General features: G+C 41.3%; 1 protein-coding gene across 1 annotated transcript in view; it reads left to right on the top strand.

Moving 5' to 3' along the window:
• The window catches only part of LOC140699555 (uncharacterized), a 46,443-nt gene that overhangs the window by 5,697 nt on the left and 15,664 nt on the right, over positions 1–25,082 (top strand). Inside the window, exon 2 of the mRNA XM_072972210.1 lies at positions 2,520–2,994. Within this exon, the coding sequence (XP_072828311.1) occupies positions 2,520–2,994 (475 nt within the window). The remainder of the gene's footprint in view (positions 1–2,519; positions 2,995–25,082) is intronic.

Raw genomic sequence — 25,082 nt, 5'->3', positions numbered from 1 at the left:
CACACAGAACTAAACAAATTTAAAACTTTGATTCTATAGGAATATACTCAGAAATTATAATGAATTGAAGCATTTTTGGCTGAAAGGCATTAGAATAGTCCTGACAATTCTTGAGTCTGCAGTATTGTCCAGGGCTTCTCTGCCAGTCTGGGCATAGTTCTATTTTGTACATGGACTGTTGGTGAGTAGTAAGCACTTGGAGCTTAGGGACAGCTGGCATTTTGTAGCTAAGCACAGTTAGGCCCACCCAAATAGCCCACAATAATCCTCCTTGCTGATTACTTGGTTAGCAAATAATTCTATCCATCTGCAGTCTTAATTCTTTTTCACCAGGCATCATAACATATTCACAAGTTCCAGGGATTAGAATACGGGCATCTTTGAGGGCCATTATCCTGCCTTCCACATGTTAGAGCTAGATAGGTGTTAGCCTTCCTTGAATTATTCTTATTATTACTAATGTTCCTTAAAGACTTGCCTTCAGATCCTGGGGTCCCCACTTACCAGCTGTGTGATCGTAGGTAAGTTAATTTCCTTCATGAAATCCCATTTGCTTAGCTGTGAAATTCCAATCATAGGAGCCATCTTTAAAAAATTTTTATGAGGAATATATGAGACAGGGTAAGTGAGGATGCTGTATACCCCACCCAAAGCAAACAAATCCAATTTCCAGTTTAAAATGGTAGAGTCAATGTACAAAGTTATCTTATCTCACTATAGGAACCCCACTAAAGTGAAAAAATAAAAATGTGAGCAAAAGAAGCCAGCAAATTGTTGGTTGATGGAGGATAAAGGAGACAATGGAGTGGTGCCCTAAGTCCTAGCAGAGGAAATGCCACTGAGAAATGTACTCATTTTCCTGGTAGACCTCTAAGAAGAGGGGAGCTGAGAGGCACTGGGGCTGTGGAAGGTGGGGAGGAAGCCCAATGCTGGGAATAGGCGACTGACTGGTGGAAAATCTATTCAACTCCTAGGCCCTCTTCTGGGAGGCCACTCTCAATGGGATTTTTCTTTGGGAGTTTTGCTCAAGGAATAAATATATAAAAATAGCAAAAGAAAATTTGGATAGGAAAGCTAATGAGGACAGGTGAGGGTGAATTCATTTTACCATTTTACTACTCATTAGAAGATAGATTACAAAGCAACTGTAAAGAGTGGCATTTGCACAGGTATGGATCAATAAAAGAGACTAGCCCTCAAAAAAGAAAGCACCCTCACATGTACAATGGCTTGAGATACTGTAAAGGCAACATTACAAAACAAAGGAAGGAATAGATCACACAATAAATGGAATACGAAAACATGAGGCTAGGTCCTTAGCCTGTCCCCTATGTCACACACACTAAGCAATTCCAGTGATGTCTGTATAAAACAATGTATATAACAAATAGAAAAACACGAATATTAGAAACAAATAAAAATGACTCTCAGGACAAGGGTCTTTTAATTCTTTATTTTTTAATTGAAGTATAGTTGATGTACAATGTTTCAAGTGTACAGAAAAGTGATTCAGTTATATATATATCATCTTTTTCAGTTTAGAAAGAAAGTTTGAGCAAAGGACAAGATTGATAGAATTGATGACATAAAGTTTTAAACACTATATCAAAACTCTCATTTCTTAAAGTAAAAAGAATGTCATGGGAAACATAAAATGAAAAAGTTGAAAAATATTTGCCACTGATGATAGGTAAAGAGGTAATATTTTTCCTAGAGTTTTAATAAATTTGTAAGAAAAATACTAACACTTCTATAGGAAAAAAATGGATAAAGAGGCATAAGTCACTTAGAAATTACCAATGGTCAATAAAGATGGAGGAAAGTTCACATTTCTGATAATCTCAGAAATCTCAGCATCACTTTAACCCTATTTAATTGCCAACTCAGGGTGAGAAAGGGTCAGGTGGTGGCTACTGTCAGATAACTGGGGTTGGGGGGGAGTGTCCAGTCACTAGCTTCCTGGGGAGATATTTGGTGGTAAGTTTCTGGAGACTAAAATCCTCTGGTCAATTGGCCGGGGATTCTTCTTCTGGAAAGCCGTCATTAGAAATGAGAAAGAGATGTGAACAATGCTATTTGAACAGAGATGTTCTTTATTTTCTATTTATACTATCAAAAACTGGAAATAAGTTAAATGAAAAAGTGTATTGGAATGGTAGATTATGGTACATTGGTGATTCTGAAAAAAAATCCGATTTTAAGGAAATATGATTTGTAAATGTTCACTATATAGTTTCTCAGTAAAAGTATAGAATTCATCCTAGAGAACGTATCTCTAGAATTTAGGGCAGGGGATTTCAGTTGGGATCATTATTTGCGTCTTTAATACTTTCTTGGTTTTTATAAGAGGTACCGTATATGTATGAGTCTATGTGTATTTGAGTTTTGAGGTGCAGTATGTGTAAGTCAGTCAGTCTGCTCTACAAGAAACTGATCCAACTCTGGCGCCCCCCGCCGAGCCGCGCGCCGCCTTCCGCGCTCCCCCCCCGCTTCCGGCTCTTTCGGCCCTGGCCTGAGAGGAGGCGCGGGGCCTAGGGAGGCGGCCGCTCCGGCTGCGGGGGTGGCGGCCGGGGCTGCCGCTGCGGGGACGGCGGCGCGCCGGGGGCCGCGCCCAGGGTGCCCCCAGGTGTCCGGGCTGCCCCCGGGGCCGCGGCCCCCGGAGCCGTGTGCCGCCGCCGCGCCCGCCCCTCCGGCTCCGCGCACCGGCCTGAGGAGGACGGCGGGGCGGCCCGCGCACCGGCCGCAGCCCCGGCTCGCCCTCAGCCCGGTCGCCGCACCGCTCCGCCGTCCTCCGGCTCCTCCTCGTCGCGGACACGGGCCCGCCGGCCCCGCTCGCCCTCAGGGCACCGCGGCCGCCGGGCCTCGCCGTCCCCACGCGGGGCCGACGACCCTTCGCGCCGGGCTCCGCCGGTTTCCGAGGCAGCGGCTGGGTGAGTCCTGCACCGACTCCGCCCGGGACGCCGCAGGGACCATCCAGGCGACAATGGCAGCCAGGTAATCCCACCCCTCGACCAGGACTGCGTCCGTCCTCCAGCCCCCTCGCCCGGGGTCCCCACTTCCAGAAGCGCCCAGCGCCCCGAGGCCTGCAGGCCAGGGTCCCCGCATCGAAGGCCCTGCACTCCCGCGGGTCCCCTCGGCGACGCCGTCGCCTGGAGGGTCCCGGTCTGCCCGGGAGCTTCATTTGCACAACGACGGACTCAGGATGCAGCTGGGCGCCGGCTCGGGAGGCAGGGCTGCGCTTCCCGGGAACAGACTGGTTCTGTCAGTCTGGGTGAGGTGTGGGGAAGTTGGCCAGGGCGAGGGGACTGCCCTCCAAGCCGTGGGCCTGGTACTTCTTCAGTAGTTGGTGTCCTCAGGGTTCCGTGGTTTTGTATCCCCGTAGGCCAGAGCCTTGCCCTGGATCTGAGAAAGGCGGGAATGGCTTTGCGGTGAGTTCGGGTTCCTCCAGCCTTCCCAGGGTGGACACCTGGAGCGTAAGCGCGTGGCTCTCCCAGTGGGAGCTGCCTCTGACGTCGGAGTGCGCTTCCCCACAGGCGTCGTGGGTTGTGCCACCACTTACTGGGTTGTGTGGCAGGGATGATGCTCAGCCCTTCACTTTACACGTTCTCTTTGACATTCACAACTCTGCGTTAAAATAATTGCCTCAGTTAAGATAGAATGCTTCCTTTTGAACAGCTGAGGAACCCACAGAGGTTTAAGTAACTTAACCAAAGACCACACAGCTAAGAGGTGGTGGCGTGTGATTCAGTTCATACCTGCCTGGTTCCCAACACCCTGATTTTAACTCACGTTTCCCTGCTGAAGACACAAAGTGTATACGTAACGCTGACATCTCACTGTAACCACCATGCTAGTAGAGCCTCTGGCAGAATTTGGTGTTTTGGAATTTGTTTTCATTATCAGTTCACTAATCTTTTCTATTTTTTAAACCCTGTGATGAAGTTTTCTTGAGTGACTCTCCAACAGTATCCAAGTGCTCTGGGTGCTCTGGTCATAGGTGAATTGACTTGTCACTATGTTAAGATTTCCATAGCTGAACAGGTATTATCTGAATGTTAAGCACTACAGAGAAAGCAAGGAAAACAGAGAACTACCAGTTTCCGTAACCTCCCCTTTCTTCTTCAGTGCACGACCTGTTTGCTCCAGTCTTCTCTGTCTCAGTAAATGGCAACACCCATTGCTCAGCCAGAAACAGTGATGATCTCCCTTCTCCCAATCTGTAAGAATAACTTCATTTGTCTAACCTGTCAGCTCTCCCTCCAAAACACATCCCCCAAACTGTCCTCCTCCTGCCATCACTCTAGTCTAAACCCTGTTACCTCTTGCCCAGATTGTTGCATTAGGCTCCTCTACACTCCACTCTGGTTACCTTCCAGTTTATTCCATACCCAGCAATCAAAATAATTTTTTAAAAAACCATCATTTATACATTTGAGAAGTATTTATTGAACATCTACTATGCGGTTCTGGGCACTGGGGTTACAGTAGTTAAAAAAACAGTCAAAAACCTCTGCCCTCATAGTACTTATATACTAATGGGGGAGTTGGATAATAAATAAGGTAGAGAAGTAAAAGGTTTAAAAAAAAAGAAACTGATCAAACTTTGGAAATTAAAAGTGGATTTTATTGGTATTTCAGGATGTTTTTTTTCTTTCATTTTGAAACATGCACGCTTCTCTCTGTTTCCAAATTTGTTCTCCTTTCTCCAAGAAACACAGTCATACATGCAGTCATTTATACTTATCCCCACTCCCCATTTTTTTTCTTTAAGAGAAAGGAACATATTTAAGTTTGGCTTTTATTTTTACAAGTTTAATAAAAGAGTTTAAGATTTCACTTTGCTAAAAAAGAAAAAAATGTTAGTGATAGAAATCAGGCTTTGTTGCCTAAGTAGCAGAAATGCTAAAAACTCTATCAATATAAGAGTTCTAAATAAACCGATGTCTAAATTAAAATGGTATTTCCAATGGTTAAAGAGGTAAAGGGGCATGGAGAGAGTTGAAGAGAAGAATCAGCTTGGAATGAGGAAGGAACAGGGATGGGCTTGGAATGAAACTTGGAATGAAGAGGAATTACTGAATAGATACACACACAAGCAGTTCACATGACACAGCAATCACGGGGTAAACCTTACTAGGGCATCTTGTCAACGTATTTTTTTTAATTTCTGTAAGTTCTATAACATATAGAAAAATCTGAAAGGTATTGAAAATACAAAGAAAAAATTATCACCAATAATCCTACCATATATTTAAGTGGAGTTACTTCTGATTTCTAGTCTCTTTTTCTCTCTGTGCAGCCTCCTCCCAGATACATTATTTTTAAAGCTATTTATTCATAACTCTAAATAAAAATTGGTATCTCAATTGGTCTTCAGAACGAACCCTCTGGGAAGAACTTGGGTATTTGCTCCCCAGTGTAACTTCTTCTCTAACCTCCCCCCTGAGATTCCCAGTGTGATGGGTGGCTCTCCTCATGGGCAGCAGCCCATACACCCAATCTAAACTGAAGAAGCCAGTTGACAAGCCCTTCACATGCAGATGCAGCTTTTATTGCTTCTTTCTTAAATATGAAACAATTTATTTAACAAGTGCTTATTAAATACCCACTCAATGCTGGGCAGAGTTCTTGGCATATAGTAGTGAATAAAAAAAGGCAAAATATGTGCACTCTTGGAGTTTACATTCTAGTGATGGAAGAGGGGGAAAAAAGGTAAAGTAATTATTCAGTGTTTTTGAGACTGGTATGCGCTCTGGACAAAATCAAGGCAGGGAAGGAAGACAGACCGAATACTGGGGCAGGTCTGCAACTTCAGCTGCGTGGTCAGGGAAAGTGTCACTCAGATAGTGACATTTGAGACACCACAGACTCACAAATTCCCATAAAATAAGAGCCTATTGTATGCCAAACAGGATTAGTGAGTCATTATACACACTTAGGTTGTACACAGAATGATATTCTTCTGTGCAATTCTGGATGTGAGATCATGAAATTTCCAGCAGTGGGAGCAGGACTGGAGCAGTAGGAGGGAGGTCACATGCAAATAGATGAGACCCAGATTGACATCAAAATTTTCAACAATAACGGTGATGCTAAAAGGAAGTGGATCAATGTTTTTGACGTATGAGGGGAATTATTTTCAATTTAGAATGAAATGCTCATTCAAATGGTCAACCCAATAATAAACATACTCAAATGTACCAGTATATTGAAAATCTGCCTCCCATGCACCCTTCTTAAAAGTTACTTGAAGATGTTCTCCTCAACAAATGAAGGGTATAAACTAAGAAAAAAAGTACTGATGGGAAGATATGTTTAGATGAATCCAATAGAGGAAATAAAAATAGGTATTCTACTTCTAATGGAGGTTCTCCAGAGAAACAGATTATATATACAATCCCATTGGTTCTGTTTCTGAGATTATATATATATATCTTCTAGAAAGAGATTTATTGGGAGAAACTGGCTCAATTATGGAGGCTGAGAGGTCCCATATGTCTGCATGTGGGAGACACAGGAAAGCTGGTGGCATAGTCTGAAGTCCCGAGAACTTGGAGCACTGAGAGCAGGAGAAAATCAATGTCTCAACTCAAGGAGTCAGGCAGAGGGAGGGCACATCCAGCCTTCCTCTGCCTTTTGTTCTGTTCAGGCCCTTGACAGGTTGCATGATGGCCACCCACACTGGGAGGGCCATCTGCTTTACTCAGTCCACCAACTCAAATGCTAATGTCTCCCAGAAACACCCTCATAGACACAATCAGAAATAACATTTCATCAGATACCTGGATAGCCCATGGCCCAGTCAAGTTAACATGTAAAATTAACCATCACAAGTAGGTAGGAAAAAGGAGGGACAAGAGGAACATTTTTAGAACCAATAACTAAACAAATGCTAATGTTGATCAATCAAGATATAATGGTATAAACCCAAAGAACATGGTAACCATTTCCATCTCTTGTCAGTGGAAACTACAGCAACACTTAACCATCCAACTAGCTGTCAATAGTGAGGAGACAGGTGGAGAAGGAGAACACAGGATCAGGATGAAGCAGAAACCCTGGAAATCGCATCAGGGCTAGATGGTTGAGAGTAAGTAGACCAGAGAGAATTTCCTGAACTAAAAGGGAGAGTACTTACAGGAACATTTCATAGAGTGTGGTGCCCAGGAAAAGAAAGAGTGCTTTAGGTCATTTTCCCCAGCAGCCCTCCACTCTGATGCAAATGTAGAAAAGACAGAACACACACATTTTTTGCTTGTAGTTTAAATTTACACAATACTGTGAAAGCTAATTTATCAACGCTTCATTCATCCAGTCTAGATTATTTATGTGCTTATTATGTATCAAGTGCTATTGAACTGATGGAACAATAAAGATTTAAAAATTCTCTCAATAAATATTAAAGTAATTGGCTTAGCGATTCACAGGTAAGATCTGGTAAGGAGAGATAGGCATGTAGGTGCAACAGGAGACTAAGCCAGCCTTTCCTGGATGTTTTAATTGTAATGGAGAGTTTGGCATTAGTTTTGATTTTTAAGAAAAAAGAGGACCAATCCAAATCAAAGGCAGCATAGCTCGGAACTGAATTAAAACCTTAGGGGTAAGGGCATCATCTTAACACTATCAGCTTTCTTTCTGATTGTCTTCACACAATGAGCAAAATGTTCTGCTGTAGAAAGCACCAGCACGGGGATCATAGAAGGAGGCTCGATCCGTCATTAGCTGATTTCCACTGTGTCACTTTGAACTCCTCTCAACCTCCATGAACCTCAGTTTCCTAACGTATATATAGGGATAATAATGCCTAACTTACATGGTTACTGAACAGGTGAATCACATTATTCCTAATGCAGCTGGATATACATTAGAGTGCCTGGAACCCAGTTTGATTTAATATGAAATGGTTGTTAATTCACCATGAAAAAAAGATTTTTTTTTTAAGTAACTGATCTCCTGTGTGAGAACAAGGGTAGGTAAGTTCAGACCTATCTAGATCTCAAATAAACTTACTGGTAAGGAAGAGAAATGTTTAATAATAATAAAAAAAATTTAAACCTTTCCATGCTTTGATAGAAAAGGTAACTGGAATCATATTAAGACCAAATGGAAACATATGATCCAGCAATCCAACTCCTGGATGTATAATGAGAGGGAACTGTAATTCAAAAAGATACATGAACCCCAGTGTTCATAGCAGCACTACATACAATAGCGAAGACATGGAAGCAATCTAAATGTCTATTGACAGATGACTGGATAAAGAAGTCGTGGTATATTTATACAATGGAATGCTACTCAGCCATAAAAATAAAATAATTCCATTTACAGCAACATGGATGCACCAAGAGATCATCATTCTAAGTGAGGTAAACCAGAAAGAGATAGAAAAATACCTTTGATATCATTCATATGTGGAATCTTAGAAAAAGAAAAAAAAGACATCTATGAAACAGAAACAGACTTGCAGACATAGTAAACAATCTTATGGTTACCAGGGAAAGGGGTGGGAAAGGATAAATTTGGGAGTTTGAGATTCACAAATGTTAGCCACTTTATATAAAAATAGATTAAAAAAACTTTTTCTTCTGTATAGCACAGGGAAATTTGTTCAATAACTTGTAATAACCTTTAGTGAAAAAAATACAAAAACAAATATATGTATGTATATGCATGACTAGGACATTGTGCTGTACACCAGAGATTGACACATTGTAACTGACTGTAGTTCAATTTTTAAAAAAAGAAGACCAAGTGGAGATCCAATGAACAAAATAACATGGTGCCCTAGTGTCATATCACACTTTAGGCTGGGTGTTAAAAAACACAACAAAATAAACAAACAAAAAAACTTCCTATCTTAAATCTTTAGGAAAATTTATGGGTCTTAACTAATCATATTCATAAAAGAAATACTTTATAGAGCCAATTTTTCTTTTACTAGCATCTTGCATGTATAGCAAAAGAAATATTTCATTTAACTGAAGCCAACAGGTAGCTGGGCAGATTCGGAACACATCTGCTGAAAGTGAGATTAATCATTAAAATGTAAAGCCACCATTATTAAGCTACAATTATTGGCTTCACTGGAGTGAACATTCTCTGAGTAACTGGCCTTTACAGTCTCTCATTCATTGCTTTTTAGTAAATGAGAGTGCTTTAAAAAACTAGCTTTAAACCCCTGGTCAGAGATGGTCCATTGGTGTCACTTGGCTGGAGTGAACTGCAGAATGAAAAAGTTGATGCATTTTTTTTTTCTGTTAAAATGTTCTGTATCCATATTCCTAATTTGTCCATAGCCATTAGGATCAGTGGAATTGCAGATTTCATCCAATACTGACAGGCCATCTCTCAGATCACTAGTTATCCATCCTACTGCTTGGAGTGGGAATTATGGCTGGGTAGGAGAATCATACCAAGCCTGCAGAGACATGAGAGAATGGATTTCTAGTTTCATAAATGCATAGCTGTTTGCATACTTACAACCATGGAAATCATTAGCTGTTTACTGGCAATATGTTTTGCCTTTGCTGCTACAGGGTATCGTAATTGCAAGGCAAAGCCAGCTTGCCAGCATTTTTAAGAAAGGAAAAGTTTCTTATGAAAGTTTATGACACAGTGGACCTCCTGTGTTAGTGCATTAACATTCTTAAAAGACAAAAGCATGGAATAATTTATTTTTTTTCTTCATCAAAGAACATGTAGCATTTATGTTTTATTTTGTTGGGTTTTTTTTTAGATTCCACATATGAGCGATCTCATATGCCAGTTATAGAGGATGAATACAGAGGTGCAAATGTGCTTCACAATGTATGATGGTGAAATTGTGGCTCATTTGTTTATTGATACCATCATTTAAGATCAACTGGAAATTTGGTGACAGGACCACCTATTTTTTATGAAAATATCTTAGTACCTTTCAGTTTTGGCTTCTTATTTCTTAGGAGTCATGGGGAGGGAAGAAAGCAAGCAAGAGGTCAAAACACTCAAATGTTTTATCTGACATCAAATTTTAATATGTCAAAATGTTCCTGATAAAATCAGCACCTCTCTTTCCCCCTCGCTCCCTGACTGCTTCATGCACAGAGATTGATGGTAACAGTTCAGGACCTGAATTGAATGTGACATCTTAATTTGATCATCAAGTCATTTGGTATTACCTAACTGCTAAAATTCCAGTGATAATTTGGCATATGTTAAAAAGCCACTAGAAAAGGAAATTTCACCTACTTCTTACCCTCCCATTTTGCTTAACTGGCTACTCAGCTAGTGGTTTTCTCATCTGTGACATTCTAAGACCCAAGGCCACCCCTTAACCCCGCCTCTCTGCGAACTCTCATTCCCTTTTCTAGTTTATTTCTGACTTAAGCAGATTTCAGTGAATCCCATTTTAGACTGTGAAAGAATTTGTGCTTTTCACTTGATGCCAAATGATAAAACTTAATGTTACCAGCTTTTTTAAATGTTAACTGCTCATTCCTTATTGTAGTTTGATATTGTTATTCAACTACTGTTAATAAATACTAATTAACAAATTGTCAATTGACTTTCCAAGCAGCTGCAGATGGCTTTTACTTTTCAAAACACAGTTTCATCTTTATCAGCAACAGATGAAGAACCACCATATCTGACAACACAGTGATCCATTATCGTCCCAACATATGCATTTTAAATTAGGCTCAATGCAGTGTCTACTAAATGATATATTTTAATTGATTTAATAATGTCTAATGGGTTTGTAATAAATGGGCCTCAATGGATGGAGTCTAAATACAGTTAAAAGATTTTTTTTTAAAGAATCACAAAAGAGAAGAATAGCAATGTTCATAGGAACAGATCTACAAAGGAATGTCTCCTATTTTCCTTATTTTGAAGCATTTTGTAACAAAAGTGTAGGCTCAGAAAGCAAAAGACCAGGAAATTACTGGGGCTGAATAAATGTTTGCAAGAGAAATAAGGAAACTCCATCTCTAAACAACAGAAGAATTTCACTGAATTAGAGACATTCAGAAATTAGTAGAGATTAACCAGAAGCCTAAAAACTCAAATTAGGGAAGTATGTCTTCCCAGACATTGGACCAGAAGACCACACTTCAGGCAGCATGTGACAGACACATTCTTTTACTTGAAGGTTTGGACATATTCATACATGCAAACTAGGTAGACTTAGCCCTGAAGTAATTAAACTATAAGACATCTAACTGGTATTGGAAGAAGATTCTAATGTATCTGAGAAGATATCTAGAGTCTAATTTCCTTGTGCCTGACAAGTGATGAAAGCAGAGAGACAAGTGCGTGTTTCTGCTGTAGGAAGCTTATCCTACTTCCAGCAATAATGGAGTCTCTCACAGCAGATCAAGTCTCCTGCTGAAACCCCTACAGAATCCACATAAAACACAAAATACACATTTTGCTAAGCTATTAAAGAGCAGCCAAGATACCCAGGACTTGAATGGTTAAGATCACAGGAGAAGAGAAACTCATGTAAATTGAATATTCTCTGTGCCACATTCAGGGTAACTGCCAAATTTTGGCATAGGAGGAAAGGCTGGGCATTGGGCAGAAAGTGGATTCTAAGAGGCATGAATCCATCACAGCTTTCAGTATCTCACACATTTAGGGACTCAAAAATTGGAGTTCAGGATTCCCTGGGAAGACAGGACCTGAGGCTAAGACCTCTGAGATGAGAAGTGTAGAGAATACTCTTGGTTTCACCTGAAGGCACTTTATAAATTCTTAAGGTGTACAGGCAACAAGCTAAAAAGTCAAGCAGAAGGCAGGTTGAAAGAAAAAAAAAAAGGAGTTTAGGGCAGTCTCAGATGGGTGACATGGTAAAAAATGGAGCTCAGGGTCTGCTCAGAAGGACTTCAGAACCAAGCTCATTTCCCTCATGGGCAGCAAGCAAAATGCTGAGATGCTGACATTTGCTGCAGAGAAGCAACATGGATGTCCCTGGAGAATGTCATTCTAAGTGAAGTAATCCAGAAAGAGAAAATACCATATGATATCACTTATATGTAGAATCTAAAAAAAAAAAAAAAGGCAAATGTATTTATTTACAAAACAGAAACAGACCCACAGACAGAAAACAAACTTATGGTTATGACTTGGGGAAGGGGGTGGGAAGGGAGGAAGGGATAAATTGGGAGTTTGAGATTTGCAGATACTAATTTTATATATATATATATATATATATATATATATATATATATATATATATATACACATACACATATATATATATATGATAAACAACAAGTTTATACTGCATAGCACAGGGAGCTATATTCAGTATCTTGCAGTAACTTATGGCGAAAAACAATATGAACATGAATATGTATATATTCTTGTATGACTGAAGCATTATGTTGTACACCAGAACCTGACACATTATAAACTGACTGAACTGCAACAAAATATATATTTTAAAAAAAGTTTATTCATGAGGCAGCCAAGTGAGAAGATGAGATGGGAGAACCAATCTCAAATCTGCCTCCCCAAAGGTGAGGGCTTGGGATATTTATGGGATAAAGAGAAGGATGGTCTGAGGCATGGTGGGGAAAGGTGACTGGAGGCAAGAAAAAGGTGATGTCATCCTTGTTCTGTGCAGGGGCACCTAAGGTACATGCTTCTTCATGGGATGTGTGTTCAGGAAATGGTGGTGTTAGCATGTTCTGAGGGTGAAGTTTTTGACCCTCTTATGCCAACAGATCATGGATTGGACACTTGCTGCATAACCCAGTTGGTGGGTCAGTGGTCCCAATTAATCTTAACTAGCTGGGGCTCAAGCTTGAAAACAACTGACTTCAAGTTTCTGAAAAAAACTTGGGCAAACATTGTTTAGGCTGCATGATGCTTGAAGGATATGTGAGTCTCTGTAAAGACAAAGTGAGCTTGATTATTGAAGGCAGGTTACAGTTTACTGTTTCTTAAGCAGGTTATAGTTTAATGGACCTAACCGATGACTGTCCTCAGTTTCACTAGTAAGTACCCTAGGCACTCAGTTGATCTGCCAGAGGTATTAAAGCCTTTCAGAGATTACAAGTTGCTGGAAACAGCCCAGTCTCTTGTTTACTGTGCCTGTTTGTCAGACGATGGGATAAATTTCCTTGGAAGAAAGATAACATAATCCTGAACATCTACAATTTTCATAAATAACATTACACATTCAGTAAAATAGTACAAGATATGCCAGGAAACAGCATTCTAAACAAAAACTGACAGTAGAAACAGATCCACAGTTAAGCTAGATGCTCGTATTAAGAGACGTGGATTTTTAAAAATCCCGATTAATACATTCAAGAAAAATCGATGTCAAGAAGGGAATTTCACCAGAGAAGTAAAGTCTATAAAAGCATCAAGTGGAATTTCTACAACTGAAGAATGTAACAACTGAAATTAGTATCTAAATAGAAGGTTTAATCACGTATTGGACATAACAAGAAGGAGGATTTGTTAACTGATTAAGTCAGTAAAAATATTCAAATTGAAGGACAGAGAGCAGAAAGTTGAAGAACGCAGGAAAGTCACATAAGAGATACATGCACATGGAGAAAAGATCCAACATATACACAGTTGGAATTAGAGAACAAATGGAGGGAGATAATAGTGCAGAAACAGTATTTGAAAAAACAATAGCTGAGCTCCGCCCACCACCAAACTGATGAAAGATATCAAAGAAGTACTACAAACTCCAAGCTGGATTAGTACAAAAGAAGCCACAATTAGGCTCATTGTTGTAAATTTCTGCAAGCCAAAATCTTAAGAGCATCCAGAGAAAACTGACACATTTAAAGGATCATCAATCAGACTGATAGCTGTTTTCTCAAAAGAGAACTAAGAACCAGAAGACAATGCGATGATGTCTCCAAAATGCAAGAGAAAAAAACAAAAATATCAACCTGAAATTGATTATCTAGTGACAATATTTTTCAAATGTGAAGGTGAAATAAACAGTTTTCTAGACAAACAAAAACAGAGAAATTCATCACCAGGAGACCCACACTAAGATACATGCTAAAGGGAATCCTTTGGACAGGAGGAAAGTTACCCCAGAAATCCAAAAAGGAATAAAGAACAAGAAAAAGAGTAGGTGGTAAGCACAATGCTATCGATAGTTTTGCAGGGCTTAAAATATACAGAGAATTACAGTTTAGGAAAACCGTAACACAAAATTAGGGCGGGGTGTCATTTAGACTATCATTTATTATTGGAAGACAAAAAACCTCAATCACATTGAATTGGTCAAGGCTTTGTGATCCCTCTGAAGGTATCTGGGCAGAGTTCAGTCCCAATGAAGTTAGGTACAAAAGGGGCCGGGGACCTCGGGAGCATCAGGCTAAGGGCAGTGTCCAGGGCTGAGGGAGAACAGGATTACACGGCCCTCTCTGAGCAGCGGGACTACCCGTGCCACCAACACTCTCATGTGTAGACTTTAAAATATCCTTACATGAAGAAATATTTTTATTAATACTCTTTCATTGTTTTTCCCCCTCAAATCCCAACTCGATTTATGTTTGGTTATTAAACACAAGGGTCTTTGATGAGTAGCAGGCTGTTCTTTTTTCATTTCATTATCTAGAAAAAAACTGAAACTGAAGTTAAGAACTTGAATGCCATTGTGGCAGATCAAGTGAATTTGACCACAAGACCGAAACTCCTAGATAGTACAGAAGGATCAATGTCCTGGTGGCCTGATGGGGAGTTTGTCATCAGGAGGCAGAATGAAGCTCCAAAACTGGATCAAAAATCATCAGTTTAAGGTGGGCAGGAAAAGACGGTAAGTTTTCCTCTCTCCCTTAGCCGTATAAACACATATAATCACAAAGTTGGCCACATATTGAAAAGTTAGTGGGATGTTCAAATCCAAAGAAATAAACTTACCATTTTGGGGCCCTTGCTACTTGTGGGCTATTGGGCACCTCTTCTCCAAATATGGGGCTACCAATATCTAATTCTCTCTTATTGTGTGTCTAATCTGCTATTAAAATTTTCTATTAAGTTTTTAATTTTTGGTTGTTTGATTTTCCTTTTTTAGATGTTCTATTATTTCTTTAAAGAAAAATTTACACCGTCATTTTTATGGTTTCCTGCTATCAATCCTGCTCGCTCTTTTCCTTTAAGAATAGTAGACACTTGCTCTCTAAGCTGTCTCTGATACTTCTAACAGCTAAAGTGTTGGCAGATCTGTTCTTGTTGACATCAGGTGCTCTGGTTAATTGTGTAGCTTATTTTCTTGCTGACGTGCTAGGTCCTCCTGCTTGGGAAATCATTTATAGGAGTAATCTGAGGCCCAGAATAAAGTATATGTGCCTTCATCTAGATGTGACATATCTTTGCTTCTGAAAGATGTCTGGAGGAACTATCACCTTCAGCCAAGTTCAGGGCTAGAGGGTCTTTGATCCACGTGGGGGTGTGAAATCTACCCGCTTATTTGCAGTAAGTCAGCTTCATTGCTGGCTCTCTTTTACCCCGGGCTTATTCCCCCTTTGAGTTTCAAGTATATAGTACTGGTGATTTCTTAAAGATTTTCTAGTTTGTACAGGCCCTAGGCTTTGATTCAGCCCGGATCACCCCATGAATTACCAAAAGCAAAGTTCAGTTTTGCCAGGATCAGCAAACAGTGTCAGGGCAGAAGTTGCTTCTGAGAGTCTTAATATTTTCTCTCCTTTCAGGTCTGGTAGCTTCTTCCTACCTTGCTAGCTCTCAGGTGCTTTTAGGTAGATGCTTTTTGTATTATATTCAGCTTTTTCAGTTGTTTTCAGTAGGATGCTTGGTATGGATAACCCACCCACTATCCCCAGAAACCGGAAGCCCGAGATAATAGATAATCTGCACTGTGATGATGTTAGCTCACAGAATTTGCAGTTCAAGTAGATAATATGTACTTTCTAAGCTGAAAATTGCTGTTAAATTATCAGTTATTATTATTGCTAGAAAGTAGAAGAAAGAAACCCAGTTATTGTGTGCTGGCTACCACCTCATATGGGGCTGTGTCATCCCCTCAGAATGCCTTTGGTTTTACAAGCTCCCATTCACTATTTAGCCAAAGAAGAATATTTATTAGGGCTTTGCTAGGAAGCAGAGGTCAGCCAACCATTACCTAAGAGCCAAACCTGGTCTGTGGCTTGCTTTTATAAATAAAATTTTATTGCAACAAAGACACACATTCATTTACGTATTGGGTATGACTGCTTCTGTGTTAATAAGTAAAGAATTGAACAGTTTCAGCAGAACCAACATGGACCACACAATATATGATATTCACTCTCTGGCTCCTTACAGAAGAAGTTTGCAGTCCCCTGATGTGAAGTATTATTCCACCCAGCTCTTGCCTGACAAGTGGATGAGCTGGGAGCAAGTCAATTATTTTCTGCAAAATTTTCATGTAATTTTAAATACTGGAAGCTTAGACTTGATGTGATAGACTCTTCAGTCACATTGAAAAATTTAAATAGGAAACAGCAGTAATGCACACAATAAGAATGTCTTCAAATAGCAACATGGTAATTAAATCTTCACTCTTATTTAGCTTAGAAAAATCTTTTCTTTATCCTGCACAGGTGTTACTTCACTTAGTTTTTGCTTTTATAGAGAATGTATTTTCCACTCTCTTTATAAAGTCATGAACTTCATTTTTTCATTAACCTCTGCTCCTTGGGGCTACATGAGGAGAGAAGGCTTAGAGGAAATGAAAATTCACAAGCAGCAAAGAAAAGGGAATCCAGGCACCCATATTTGTGGGAGAGTGGCTTTGAGCAGACACACAGCCCTCTTCCTCTATGCTGGACTAGCAGGGTTTGTGGGGCAGGATGAGTCAGCAGGGGTTTCTGCCAAAGAGCAGGATACTTTCTCAGATGGTTCCTGCTTCTCAGGAATACTGATAGAGACATTAGCACAAAAATCAAAGAAAAAGAAACTGGAAGAGGAAGTAATGTTCAAAGCCCAGTACATTTCTTTTTTGTTCAGCACCAGCTCTAGTGAACAGATCCCCTGTTTCTGTGCATGATGCCCATTAAGCTCCTGCTGTGGCTCCCAGACGTGCAAGGGCTTTCTATATGTAAATGGTGGTGATGTCATTCATTCTATAATTGTTAAGACTGCATCAGTGTCTCTGCAGAATTTTGGTTCAATTGTGAATACCACGGAGTCTAGAAGATGACCAGGTTGAAATGCACCTTTCTGAGGTGAATCAGGAGTTGTGAAAAAATGCACTGGTCCTGTGGTGAAAGTGTGCTGCTAAATTAAATACAAGGAACACAGTAATTTCCCCGACCCAGAGCCCTGTTGGGCAGACGCCTTCCAAGATGTGGTGAGTATATAATAGGCACGGGATCCAGGAGTGAGGAATAAAGAAATAATTAAATCATTTCTTTATAATCAGTTGCCTTACATGCATGCCAATTTGCTTATTAAGCCATCTGAAATTCCCTGGGGATCTGGAGCTGGCTCTTTGCCTACTGATGAGTCTGTAACTCTGTGATAATTAACTGTAATGACTTTGAGAAATGCCCCTCTAAATCACCACCCCATCCTGGGTTGTCAAATGCCACCTGCACCTAGGTGGCTGACTAAGAGCACCCCCATTTTATTCCATTTTTCATGTGGGATCCATTGTCCTCTGTCTTTGCTGGAGAGCCAAGATGCCTCTAAATTCCCTTCTGTGATGTGGTGTGGTAGCGAAGGAGAAGCTGCGGCCACAGAAGGTGGGTATGTGGGAAAAGCTAAGGGGTTCTCTTCTCTAAGACCAGGACACAAAGCCCCCTCTGTTCCTGACCACCTGGGCTCACCATGCTTATTCTGTGAGAATGTGGGTGTTGACCAGACAGTCTGAGGACCCAGGAGTGTCAGAGAAGGGAGTTCTTATGTGGCCAGTTCCTGGTGGCCTGGTGCAAACTACATGAGGCTGCTGGTAATTTTCTGGGCACTCAGCATGCCCTGTGGTGCCCCTGATGCAGGCACATGGCCACGTGGCCAGGGAGCCAGGTGGACTCTGTTCTAGGCAAAGGCAGGAAAGGGATGAGAGAGTCTGGGTTTGCTTAGCCCCTTAGCCTTGCTGCTGGTCCTCTGTCTTCCAGGGCCAGATTTACCTTTCAGTGGTGCCCAAAGGGAGGGCACAGCCCAGCTGGGTCCCCTGGGAGCTGTAGATTTGCTGACTTGCACCTTTGTTGTGCATATTTCTATGTGGGCTGGGAAAACAGATGGCTCCATCCAAGTTGCTGAAAACCCAGCTGGTTACTGCTGCACTTGAATGACCTGGGTTTGGGGACCTGAGTTTTCCTTACCAGAGCCTTGGGCAAGTTGGGAAATATGTCAGTCTTTGAGTTGGAGCACAGGTGGATGAGGTCTGAATCACTGCATCCCTCTGTCCTGTGTGCGGTGGGGATTACAGGAAGAGTGACGCTCAGCATAGTACAACACACCCGGTGCCCCTACTCCCTTACACCCTTCTGTTTTAAATTAGGCAGGATAAAAATTAATTCCAATCAACCAACCAACCAACAACAGAACCATCCTATGGTCTCTCCCACATTTTAAACCAAACATGCACCCAACCCTCCATTATAGGTAATGATGAAATAGACCTTCATAAAAGAAATTCAGAAATCATTTCAATTCAACATTTACAGAGCACCTATGTTTCAGCTGGGTGCTGAAAATACAACATTGAATAATGCAGGCCTTTTTGATCAGAGAGCTCCTAACCCACCTCGAAGAGATATGCATAAAAAGAAGATGTCTGTTTAAAAAAGAAGAAGATGTAGGAGCTATAATAGAGGCTGGTATAGAGTGGCATGGAGCCATAAAGAGGAAAGAATTTCTTTTCCTTCATAGCAGGACCCAGTCCTGGAGCGGTGATGTTTGTGGGAAAGTAAGCCTTTGTCTGAGTCAGAGGTAGGAAGGACTTTCCCAGCCTGCAGAGGACACTGAGGGCTGCTACCCAGTGTCCACTCCCCCGGCTCTCCCTTCCTAACCTCCGTCTATTCGGGTGTCTACCTCTGCTCACGTAATTCTGGGGAAGCCAACCCCACCCCCAGCTCTAGGGGACGATCCCGGTGAGTGTAAGATAATCACAGCAGCCTCATTTCTGCAAAAGTTAGATTTAGAAATGGGTACTTGACCAAAATATTCCGGCCAGTGAGACAGCTGGTTTGCTGTGGAATACCTAGAAATCGCTCTCCTTCCTTAGAAAACAACCCTTGAAGAAAGTTTCCCCTTTCCCCCACACATGTTGCCCCATCTTCCCTAAGCAAAGGGAGGGTTTTCAGGAGGGAAGAGATATGGTTTGCCTGGGGTTAAGTTTAACCAGAGCAGGAAGCATCACGGGGAGATGCGGAGATGGGGAGATGGCGGGAAATAACTGCTGGAGGGCTGTGGGTGCATCTGAGGCCCTGCTTCCCAAAGCAGGCGATGGGGTTGTTACAGTCCTGGCCGCGGCACGGCAACAACACAGCACCTTGACTCAAGGCGACCTTGCGCTGGGGTGTAGGAAATGGTGCAGGCAGGGGAGGTGGTGCAGCTCTAGAAACGGAGGCAGCTCTTTCTAGCAAAGACTATGCCAAAACAACAGCCTCTGTAGGAAGCCTTAAAGCCGCACACTTGCCTTTTCAGCCACTCATTATAATTACTCACCACTGGCATACTATGCGTAAGGTGCTAAGTATAGTATCAGGAGCAGGGCAAGTGCTCAGCACACATTAGCTACCGGCAGTATTGCAGACAGAAAAAGATCCCTCCCTGATAATCTATAAAAATATCCCCGGGGGATCTGTCTCCCCTTCTCCGCCAGGTGGGAAGTCTGTTTGCCCCATTGCACCCTTACGCTGGTAACGCTCACCTTCTTCCTCCGGTCTCTCACTGTGCTGCTGGGCCCCCGGACTGGTGGTGCTGGCAGGGCCCTGGCTGCAGGCTGCATGCGGCCTTGCTGGTCCAAATCCTCAAACTGAGGTTGCTGATCCCACAAGCACAAACCCCTTGGCTCCGTGTCTGGGTCTCTCTGCTTTCAGTTAGACAGGAAACCAAGGCTGGGCAAACCTCCAGGGTTTCAGATAGGCCTTCTGTTCAGGTAAACTTCCAAGGAAGCTTCTGCTTGGGAACAGTAACAGCTCAGGTTCCTTCCTGGGTTTTGGCGTGTGCCTCTGTGACATACCACCCGGTTTGAACTGATGTTGTACTTGGAGTGAAAATGCCCACAAGTGACTTGAATTAAACAGAACTTCGTGGATGAGAGATGCAAGGCTAACTAATCTCAGGGTGTTAAGCTGACGTTTTCTGAATGGCACCAAGCCATCTTCCCTGTGGGAGGTAGGTCTTTGGCCCATGTGCTTGTTTTTAACTGAGTTCAGCTTCATGTTGGATACAAAGCAGCTTCCTGGTGTCCTAGGGAAGCAGCACAGTAAGGTGGGAAAATCAGCTTTAGCCTCCTTCTGCCCTGAGTTCAAACCCTGCTCCAGACCCTGGTAGGTTTGATGAAAGTATTGAATTTCTCTGATCCTATGGCCTTCCTCATAAGATTATTGTGAGGATCAAATTAGTATGTGCTGAGTGACCAGAATGTAATAAATTCTCCACAGATGGTAGATATTATTTCTAAGGCCCCAGGGAGAGGAGATTGCTATTGTACAAGTTTATTCTATAAATCAAAAATAATGTAAATAAAAATAATGGCATTATTGGAAATAGGCTAGTTTGCTCAAGAGAAATGCTTTCAGACTTTCTCATTATACCTGATTCTTTCCAAATCTTTCCTACTGGTTACCCAGGCTAAAGAATGTCCTCTAGAAGCAATATATGGGGAAGAAGTTCTTTAAAATGCTACTAAAACTAACAACAGTGTTTTCCAGCTCAGTTTGGAAGAATGAATATAGCCCTGGGGGAAGAAGTTCTTATTTTACCTTTGCAATCAATTCAGTTTTATCAAAAACATGGGGAAACAAACTAGCATTCAAAAAATAGACAACTACTTTGACAAAGAGAGAAATTCAGCATTTGTCCCCTTTGAAAACAAAGCAGGGACCCTATCCTGACATGGAGATCTCTTTATTCAGGTTCAGCTTCAGAAAATTGTGTGATGTTGAAGTATCTATGAGGATTCGTTCAGCAAATGATATTTGAGCACCAACATTGAAGGGTTCAGTAATCATAGAAAAAGAGCCTATGTCTTAGGTCAGGTTTGAATCGGAGGGGCTCTAAAGTGAGGCATTTGCAGCCAAGAATCTGAAATTCAAAATTCAAAATCGCTCAGTTCTGTGCAGCACTGCACCTTTGGGCTGGCTGTCCCCAAACCATGCCCTTGGGCCATCTCGCTCATCCTTCCACCTTTCTTTCCCTTATGAGAATTTGTCAATTTTATAATCATTTATCAATTAACTGAGAAATGGCTCTCGTGATATAATTCATGGGACTCCAACTGGTAAGACCTGTTCCTAAAAAAATATTTTTTCCCATTTTTATTTTATTTCTTTGCCTTCATTTTTGTTTATTGAGTTATAGTCAGTTTTAATGTTGTGCCAATTTTTGGTATAAAGCACAATTCTTGTCATACATGAATATACATATATTCATTATCATATTCTTTTTAACTGAGCTACTATGAGATATTGACTATGTTTCCCTGTGCTGTACAGTATAAACTAGTTTATCTATTTTATATATACCTGTCAATATCTACAAATCTCCACCTCCCAGTTTATCCCTTCCCACCCCACTCCCCCCGGCAACCACAAGTCTGTATTCTAGGTCTGTGTGTCTGTTTCTGTTTTATACATAAGTTCATTTGTATTCTTTTTTTTTTTAGATTCCGTATATGAGAGATATCTTACAGTATTTTTCAGTGAAAAAAGTAGAAATTAATATCAAAAATCTAAAATAACCAATTAGAAACCAACCACTCTGCTTGATGGATACAAATAAATGTTGGTTTTTGCAAAAAGAAAGTATTGTTTTCTATTTGGAAATAGGTGAACCCTGTCAAGCCAATAAAAAATAAGTCAATTATGAATAAGACAAAGAAATACTTTACAAAAATGTATTATAAAAAGATAAGGAATAACTACATACCTATATATTGGCCGTGTTAGGCTACATGAATAATTTTCTGGAAACAAAAGTTACAAAATTGAGTCTCGAGGGGAGGGGACAGCTCAAGTGATAGAACGCATGTTTAGGATGCATGAAGTCCTGGGTCCAATCCCCAGTACCTCCTCTAAAAATAAAATCAAGTGAATAAACCTAATTATCTCCCCCCCCATAAATAAAATTCATGGATCCAAAATTGAATCTCAAAAGGACAGAAACTTCGGACAGACCACTTTCTTAAAAGAAATGGAGAAGCTGGTCACATCCACCTCGGATGGCCTGAGGAGCTGATGCCTTTGAGTTGTTGGAAAACTTAGCAACTATTTTACAAAGGTAGCTTCTCCCCACCCCAGCATCCACCAGCTTCCTCAGGATGATACTGGGGCTTGTTTAAGTTTAAAACACACAAGTAAACATTCCTATAGACACAGAGCTTATTTGTTTTATATGTAGTACTTTGTGTCTCTTAATCCTTTACCCCATCTTGTCCCTTCCTCCTTCCCTCTCACCACCTGTAATAACTAGTTTTTTCTCTATACCTGTGAGACTGTTTGGGTTTTATTATACATGTTCACTTGTTTTATATTTCAGATTCCACATATAATTGATAACATCCAGTATTTGTCTTCTCTGTCTGACCTATTCTTCTAAGCACAATATCCTCCAGATAATTCCATGTCATTTCAAATGGGAAAAATGTCATTCTTTTTTATGACTGAGTAGTAGTCCATCCTATATGTATAAATGCAAATAAAATTAATTATATATTACTTATGTATTCATTCATTCATTCATCTATTGTTGGACACTTACATTGCTTCCATTTTTTTGGCTATTGTAAATAATTCTGTTATATATATTGAGGTGCAAGTATCTTTTTGAATTGGAGTTTTTCTTTTCTTCAAATATATATCCAGGTGTGGAATTTCTGGATCATATGAGTTTTATATTTAGGCTTTGAGGAAGCTCCATGTTTTTTCCAAAATGGCTGCAAAAATTTACATTCCTACCAATGGTGTACAAGGTTTCCCTTTTCTCCACTTCCTCATGAACATCTGTTACTTGCGAACTTTTTGATGACGGCCTTTTTGGCAAGTGTGAGATGAGATTTTATTGAGGTTTTGATGTTCATTTCTCAGATGATTAATGATGTTGAGCATCTTTCATGTGCCTGTGGACTATCTGTATGTCATCTTTGGAAAAATGGCTACTTAGTATTTGTACCCATTTTTCAATGAGACTTTGTGTGCTATTGAATTGTGTCAGTTTTTATATATTTTGGATATTACCCCTAATCAGATCTGAACTGCAGATATTTTCTCCCATTTCATACCTCAGCTTTTCAGTGTGTGCATGGTTTCCTTGGCTGTGCAGAAGCTTTTCAATTAGATGTAGCCTCAGTTGTTAATTTTTACTTTTATTTCTTCTACTTTTTGTAGTCAGAGCCAACAATTAAAAACCAAATCTGATGTTAAGGAGCTCACTACCTAGTCTTTCTTGCTGTTACATGGTTTCAGGCCTTCTATTCAAGGCTTTAATCCATTCTGACTCCCGTTCTGTGGATGACGTGAGAGAGAAGCCCAGTTGGCGTCTCCTGCCTGTGACCGCCCAGTGGTCCCCACGCTGTTTATTGCACAGATTGTCCTTTCCCCGACTCCGCATTTGAGGCTACATTGCTGTAAATTTCTTGACCACACATGTGTGGATTTACTTCTGGGCTCTGTAGTCTATTCCATTAGTCTAAGTGCCTGTTTTTATGCTGGTACCATACTGTTCATGTCACTACACTTGTGGCTTGCTTTCTCCTTCTCTAAATTACATGTGGAAAACCAGCAGGGGCCAGGGCTCCTAAGCAGTGCAGGGCCTTTTATCCTGGGGTCGCCCAGGTCTGTAGAGCCCACTGGGCTACCTGCTAGGCAGTTGCAGGATGAGTCATGGGACTGGGGACCTGAGGTTTTCTAGAGCCCCAGCTTCCTGCCACTTCCCAGGCAAGCCCTGGGACCCATAAAACCAGACTGACATCTCCCAGGACTATGGAAAGAGCCCTGGGGGAGGAACCGAGGGCCTGGGCAGAGCAACCTCCAGCATTTCAGGTAAACCTGAAGGAGGAGTCACCCAGGTATAGAGCTCAATGGGCTCCCAGTTTAGGGCTTTTGAAGGTAGGGCAGGGGGTGGTTCTTGGAAGAACAGACAGAGGCCAGAGTGGCTGGACTGAGGGCAGCAAGGCCAGGTGGGCTGCTGGCAGGAGGAGGGCCTTCAGGTCTGGCTGAGGACTGGGGCTTTTCCCCAAAGTGCCTCTGAGAGGTTCCCTGTGTGTTAGCAGAGTGACAGGAACAGATCTGTCTTTTAACCATCCTTCCCTTGGGTCAGAGGGAGTGAGAAAGGGAAGCAAAGAGCATGAATCCAGGACAGTGTCACTGGTGGCCTGGACAGGGAGGGGAGGGAGATACAGAGGGGTGATGAATGCACTTGGAGTTGGGACCCAGGGACAGGGGAGAAGCTGGCTGCATGTGAGGGTGAGGAGGACAGATGGAGCAGACAGGGCCCCAGGGTCTTGTTTGAGCAGGTGGGGAGATGGAGCTACTCATGGATGGGGGAAGGGTGGGAAGAGAGTTCCAAAAGGCACATAATCTTGGACACTTACGAGATTAGACCAATTCTGATACACTTTATTTTTACATTGAGGCATATTTGATTTACAGTGTTGTATAAGTTCGTGGTGTACAACATATTGATTCAGTTATACGTGTATATATGTTCTTTCTCACATTCTTTTCCATTATAGGTTATTACAAGTTACTGGATATAGTTTCCTGTGCTCTGTAGCAGGTCCTTTTTTTTTTTAAATCAATTTTGTCTATACTGCTGTGTATCTGTAATCCCACACTCCTGATTTCTCCCTGCCCACCACCACTTTCCCCCTGGTAACCACAGATTGTTATCTATGTCTGTGAGTCCGATTCTGTTTTGTCAATAAGGTTACTTGTATCTTTTTTTTTTAGATTCCA

Source organism: Vicugna pacos, chromosome 11, assembly GCF_048564905.1.
Source record: "Vicugna pacos chromosome 11, VicPac4, whole genome shotgun sequence".
Taxonomy (NCBI): Eukaryota; Metazoa; Chordata; class Mammalia; order Artiodactyla; family Camelidae; genus Vicugna; species Vicugna pacos.
The sequence above is the reverse complement of the archived record's forward strand: the minus strand, read 5'-3'. Positions and strand labels throughout refer to the sequence as shown.